We start from the raw sequence: 6,528 nt of genomic DNA, 5'->3' as shown, positions 1-6,528 counted from the left end.
AATCTTGGGGTTTTTTTAGGAACATTAAAATATCTCTGAGGAGATGCTTTTTCATGATTTTTGCCTCAAATGTAAAAATTTAAAAATTTTGGCAAGATCTGCATAAATATTATTTTGGATCATTGTTAAAATAAATTAAACATTTATATTTATGTATAAGAATTGTTTAGTATTTTCTATGATTATTGCAAGGATTTTGTTTTCTAGTAAAATTTTATCATGAAAAGCTAAGGTACGCTAAGTAGATTATTTGCTTATTAGCTTCTTAGAAATGTTTTGGTAACATATAAAAATGAATATTATAGTAGAGATTGTTTCAAGGAAATATAGCTGAGAGTATTATGACCAGAGTCTACTAAATTCCTTGTGCCTTTAACACAGAATGAGGACTTGTAAGGACAAGACATGAATAGATCATCTCCAGAAAAATGATTAAAGAATAAAATTGGTAACACTGCTTATTGTGTGCCAGAATGAGGTTATATCAGCCTTAGAAATATTTAGAAACTCTATCCATGACAGCATTATGGAGTAGGTTAGAATTAAAATTCATTCATTTTCAGAAGGATTTTCATTGTCAAGCACTGCCAGTCATCCTTCCTTTCCATGCCAAATCTGGAATTATGATCTCTCAATCTTTCCAAATCCCTCTCAATTCTTGCTCTCCTTTCGTTTCCTTTCTCCTTCTCTCATCTCATAAGCTATTCTGCATTAAAGAAAGATGGACAGAGACTTTCGACTTTGATGAAGAGAGGTGAAGTTGTAGAAGCAAAACCTGCCAGGCCAGTGACTGTGTACAGTATCTCCCTTCAAAATTCCAGCCACCATTTTCACATTAGGTAAGATGGAGAAATTTGAAATCATTTGTATTTACATGTACTTTTGATTTGTATTTGGCTACTTTTGTGTCATTTTAATAGATCTGTAGGATGTTGGAGATTTTTTAAAATTTGAATTTAAGGAAAGTTAGGATTTCTTCATACTTTTTTGGTAACACATTTAATGAGACACCTGTAGCTATATGGAGGTTCAGAAATGCCTTTCTAACTAGGCTGACTGTTTCATGTATTGTACTATGTTATCTTACTAGAAAGTTGAAAGTAACATACTTTAGATCTCTATAGAGAAGAGTAGGTAAGGAGTATATACTTTTAAATTTTAGTTTTATTATCTTTTGGATGCTTTTCCTTGGCGAGTACCCGATACATTCAGTTTTAGAATTGACATTAGTTTTCCATTGAAAACAAAGCATTTTAGTTTTGGACAAGAAACCCCTCACCCCTTCTTCACCACGTATAACTTATTAAAGATCCTGCAAATATGGAAAAAACGGGTAAGTCAGAAATGTATTCTTGATTACATGGTCACACTTTAAATTCAAGTTATGAATTTTAATTTCTAATACATATTTGAAATAAATGTAAACACTAAAAGTTCATTTCTGTTGTTTGGAAATTTTATGATCTGACTGCAGAAAGTTATAAACATGTAAGATCTGTGAAGAATCCAAAGCTGTAGTTCTTAATCCTCAGACTCCTTTAAATTGGGCCTACCCTTAATTTCACAGTGGATTGAATAGGATTCCTTTTAAAATAATGTCCCCAAATCTTTTAATCTAAACTGTATTGCTTTTTCTGATTGGCACTATTGTTTTATCTGTGTTATGTTTCTGAAGGATATGGTTTTGTATCATTAGAAAAAAAAGTCACTTTGTCTCTTCAGGTTCCTGCTTCTAAAATATTTGACAGATAATGAAAAAAACACACTTAAAAAGGTTGTGCTCCATTCCATGAAAATGAAGCAGCTGGTTTGGCAGAGTAGATATTCTCTATGAAAGCAAGAAAACTCAGATTTTCAGATTGCATTTAAGTCAGAAATACTTTATTGACTAGGGAGAGCGTAACAGGCCAAAAGAGCTATCTTTTCACTCAAGTCAAATATCATGCAAGAATGCTAGCACACCTGCATTTCATCCCAGTGCCCACTTTTAATCTCAGCCGTGGCCCCCAACCATGAGCTGACTGAAGAAAGCGGGGGGTGATTAAAATCCCCAGATGGTGAGTTTTGATTAATTCCCCCAAATGACTTTATTCGTACCAGTAAGACTTGAAGCAGCTAGAATGTAGTCCTTTTGTGTGGAAATGTGGCAGCTCTTTTCAGGAAGATGAATAAAATAATTATTCATCTTGTTGCTGATGAATAAAAATAATGGAGAGCCCTGTTCTTAACCAATAAACTTATGTTAAGAAGATATTTAGATTTACATTCAGTTCTGGGACATTGTATAATTTTAAGTTGTTTTATGATTTCTTCAGGAGTATTTCCAAGAGAACATTTAAATAAACTGAGTTCTTCATGTGTAGTGCAGTACCCCGAACATAATTCTTGTCACTGTGAAAAGGGGTTTTTGGTTGGTTGGTTGGTTGGTTGTATTTTTTTTGAATGTACAAATCAGAAAATATTTTAAAAATCTACAGCTCATGATGGCAAAGCTACCATTTCTAACCGTTTACAACCTATTAAATGAACAAGGCATACAGATCTGAAAATATTTTAAAAAATCTACAGCTCATGATAGCAAAGCTGAGATTTCTAACTATTTAAAGCCTATTAAATGAACAAGGCTGAAGTATTAAAGTGGTATGACTTGCCAGTTAATTTAAAATGTGTTCATGAGTTTCTGCTGTTTGCTTTCTCCACACTCTGACTTTTCAGTCTCACAAACACATATGCTACTGGATGAATAATTTATGTTTTAGTGCATAAATATTTTATCACTCAATTGTTTGCATAGTGCATTTTTACATTTGTTTAGGGGCACCATTTCTATGTAAAGTGGATTTCATAGGAGGTTAGCAATTTACTATGTCACTGTTAACATTCCAGATGTTGAATGTGGAGGAGGTTTTTATATCAGAAGCTTGGTCAGTGACATTGGAAAAGGTAAGCATAAAAATGAATTATGAATTATCATTTAGAGAGCAATACTCCTTTACAATGGGAAGAGGGAATTTTCCATTTTTCTTATTTCTGAGTACTGGCCTTAGGAACTGAACTCTTGCTGCCTTCAGCTTTAAAAGCATTGTAGGTTTCTGGCTTGCAATTATCAGCCTCAGCAGCTGCAGTGAAATGCTTGTAATGGGAAAGAGGAGAAAGAGAGAACAGAAAATGAAGACAGGAATAATGAACTTAGGGCCAACATCTTTTCAAGTACAAAAGATTTTAACTCAAACTAGGGATAGGAAAAAAAAAAAGATTTAACCTTCTAAAAGTTATTTTCAAATTGTTTTAAACCGGAAGCCGTAGTCTTTATAAAAACAGCCAGAAGGTTTCGGTTCTGGCTGTGCCATTTACTGGCAGCTGTTGCACTGGACAGGTCATACGATCTCATCTGTGAAGTGAGGGTTATCTTCATGGGATTGCTGTATGAATTAAATAACAGAAACGTGTGCAAGTTCTTTGTTGATTTTAAAGCAGCTTATAAGGTGGATTATTAACTATTATTTTGCTGTTTAATCATTTCTTTATCTCAGGGCTCTTGGTTCTTGGATTATTATACTCGTGCTTTTAGGTGATTTTGAGAGATTTGAATTGAGTACGGTCATTTGAGCAATTATAGACTATGAAATACTGAATCAATTATCTTCCGGATTTTTTCTCCACCTTTTGTTGCCGTAGAACTGTCTTCCTGTGCCAATGTGCTAGAGCTGACCCGAACCAAACAGGGACCATTTACGCTAGAAGAACATGCCCTTCCTGAAGACAAATGGACAATTGATGACATTGCACAGTCTCTTGAGCATTGCTCATCTCTTTTCCCAGCAGAGCTGGCACTTAAAAAATCAAAACCTGAGAAGTCTAATGAACAGGTTTTGAGCTGTGAATATATAACTCTAAATGAGCCAAAGGGAGAAGATGATGTAATTAAGACGTGTTGAGATGACCTGGGAATATCATCATTTTCTAGTTGACATTTGAATCCTGTGTGCAGATGCAGAATGACAAGCTACATTCAAAAGACAAACAATATTTCTAACTTTTCTTTTTTTTGCATGAAGAAAAACGTCTATCATTTACAGTTTCAATAGCATATAATTTATTTGCTATGCATTATAAATGGCCTTGCAGTTGCTCAGTTGTTTGCTGTGTTGTGGAATGTTCTTTTAGGATTTTTTGTATTGTGAAAATATGAATATGATTAGATTCAGAAAAAAATTAACTTTCTGAATTTGATCTGGCTTAAGTCTTGTGAAAAAGTTGAACAAGTTTCTAATCAAAGAAAAAATATGTGAGCTCCATGTTTCTTTAGTTTCACAAAAATGAACATAATTTAGTGTTATTTTACTTTATTTAGGCTTCCTGGTGGCTTCATTTTATTGAAATTCTTTAAGTTGTTTAAACTGGCCATTATTGATCTCTTTCTTGTGTTTTGGAGAGTTTATTATTAAAAACATTTCTTTGATAAAATGGCCATCATCTAGTAATACCTGTGTTAGTTTAGATCTTGGAAATGAATAAACTTTGATAATATTTGTAAATGAACCAAATTATTACTGCTACCACTAACAGGTTGTAAGTAGAAGACTAATAATTGAAGTCATCTTCCTACCGTTAGAGCAGAAGACAGCTCCTATAGTTTTGTATTTTGGCAGCTATGAGATATGTTCATGGTAATTTCAACATGGTTAAGCACTTTGTACCAAGTTACTAACATCATTTTAAAATGTAAAGAATGTGTCTTCAACTAAAACTTTATTCTTTAGTATTTATTTAAATCTCTCTATAGGGCGTTATCCCTGTGACATTGTTTCTTTTGTTTGCTCTGTCCAGAGATATTTATAGATGTTGAGATGGCTGCCCTGCATTTCCAGCTAATCTCTTCTGCTCTAAATATTTAAAAACAGTTCTTCTCAAACATTTTCATTCAGATAGCTTTCTGAAAGTTCCCTATCCCTCTTTACCATAATTTTTTAAATGCAGCCACATTATAATAGTAAACTTCATATATAATGAGTGCTTCATATTTTTGTTGTGGGAAAGCAATATATTATGCAGCCAGTCTGTGGAAACATTCTCCCTCTTCCTTTACTCAAATATGGTTTCAAAAGGAAGACTCATGAGAAATTTCATAAAATACAAGTTTTTAGATGTTTATGCTTTGTCTTTCTTTTTAAAGGTGTTTTCCTGCTTTGTCATCTCTAACTCTGAAATTTAAAATATGTAAACTAAAGTAGTTTTATTTGTGCTTAACCCAATTTAAACTCAATGTAAAATAGTATATATGCATCAGTACAGCATTTTCAGCATATTGGCAACATATTTTAAATGAAAACATTAAAACAATTCTTAGTATGAGACAAAATTGTAAGGAAAAAGAATGTTAATACCATGATGCATTAACATAACATACCAAACACACAACGTCATAAAATGAAAATGTGCAGTTTTAAAACTGTTCATATCTGGTGCCCCACAGTGTGTGTCAACCAAAGGTGGCAGTGGCTGCGCCTGCCTGTTGGAATGGTACAGGTTACAGTATGTCCTCTTCCATTGCAAGTTAAAGTCCAAATAGAAAAATATTTAGGTTTTAGAACGCATCGGAGGTATTTCTGCTGTATTTTCAACTTAAAATTGACACATAGAGTTTACTAATAGAGGAGTAGAGATTGTTGACAATTTTAAAAAAATGATAGACACCCTTTTTCTTTTATATTTAAAACTGAAGGAAATTTTGCCAAATGGGAAAATTACTCTTATCTCTAACATCTTAATGTAGTAACTTTAGAATTTAAATTTTGTATTACTATTTTCCTTTTGTTGTTCACATAGTCTTAAGGCACCTATACTTTTAAATTGACTTTTTCATTTGGTATTATCTATATGTATTTAGTTGTGATAATGATTATTTTAATTATATTACTTCATACGCTTAATTTATTTATTGCTGAAAACTTAAGTAGTTTTAAATTTTATTATGATAAATTCCTGGGAGGGGGATTATTTAGTGAAATAATATGAAGAACGTTATGACTTATGTTTGCCTTATTGCATTCCCAAAGAGTTGTAACATTTTACAGTGTTACCATTTGAGTAGGGGTTTTATATGTTGTTTCTAATTTAGTAAATATAGGAGAAAATCAAAAGTTTTCTGATTTGCTTTTATGTGATTTATATGTATACTTTGTTCATTTATATAAATAAATATCTTAATGATTTCTGTACATATTTGCATGAGTTATTTGTGTTGTAAATACCTGATAGAAGAATTTTCAGTCTNATATTTGCATGAGTTATTTGTGTTGTAAATACCTGATAGAAGAATTTTTCAGTCTGTTGTCCTTTTAGTTTTAATTTTCATTTTTGCTAACTAAATTTGCTAATTCTAATAATTCTTCCCCTTTTATCGTCAGATTAATAAGTATGAAAAGTTTAAAATTTATTGAAACTTTAAAATCTTATCAGCTCTTATAAGCAGTTGAAACTGATTTGAGATACTCTGAAAAGTTCAAGACTCATTCATAAAACAAA

The 6,528-nt window shown here is 32.1% G+C and overlaps 1 protein-coding gene across 1 annotated transcript in view; it reads left to right on the top strand.

Annotated features, from left to right (window-relative positions):
- Positions 1-6,223, top strand: part of TRUB1 (TruB pseudouridine synthase family member 1) — a 39,157-nt gene extending 32,934 nt beyond the window's left edge. Inside the window, exons 5-7 of the mRNA XM_017892462.1 lie at positions 639-834; positions 2,880-2,943; positions 3,679-6,223. Of these exons, the coding sequence (XP_017747951.1) occupies positions 639-834; positions 2,880-2,943; positions 3,679-3,938 (520 nt within the window). The 3' untranslated portion in view covers positions 3,939-6,223. The remainder of the gene's footprint in view (positions 1-638; positions 835-2,879; positions 2,944-3,678) is intronic.
- Positions 6,224-6,528: the final 305 nt, after the last annotated feature.

Source organism: Rhinopithecus bieti, unplaced genomic scaffold (assembly GCF_001698545.2).
Source record: "Rhinopithecus bieti isolate Rb0 unplaced genomic scaffold, ASM169854v2 scaffold_21201, whole genome shotgun sequence".
Lineage (NCBI taxonomy): Eukaryota > Metazoa > Chordata > Mammalia > Primates > Cercopithecidae > Rhinopithecus > Rhinopithecus bieti.
This window is presented reverse-complemented; position numbering and strand designations above follow the sequence as displayed.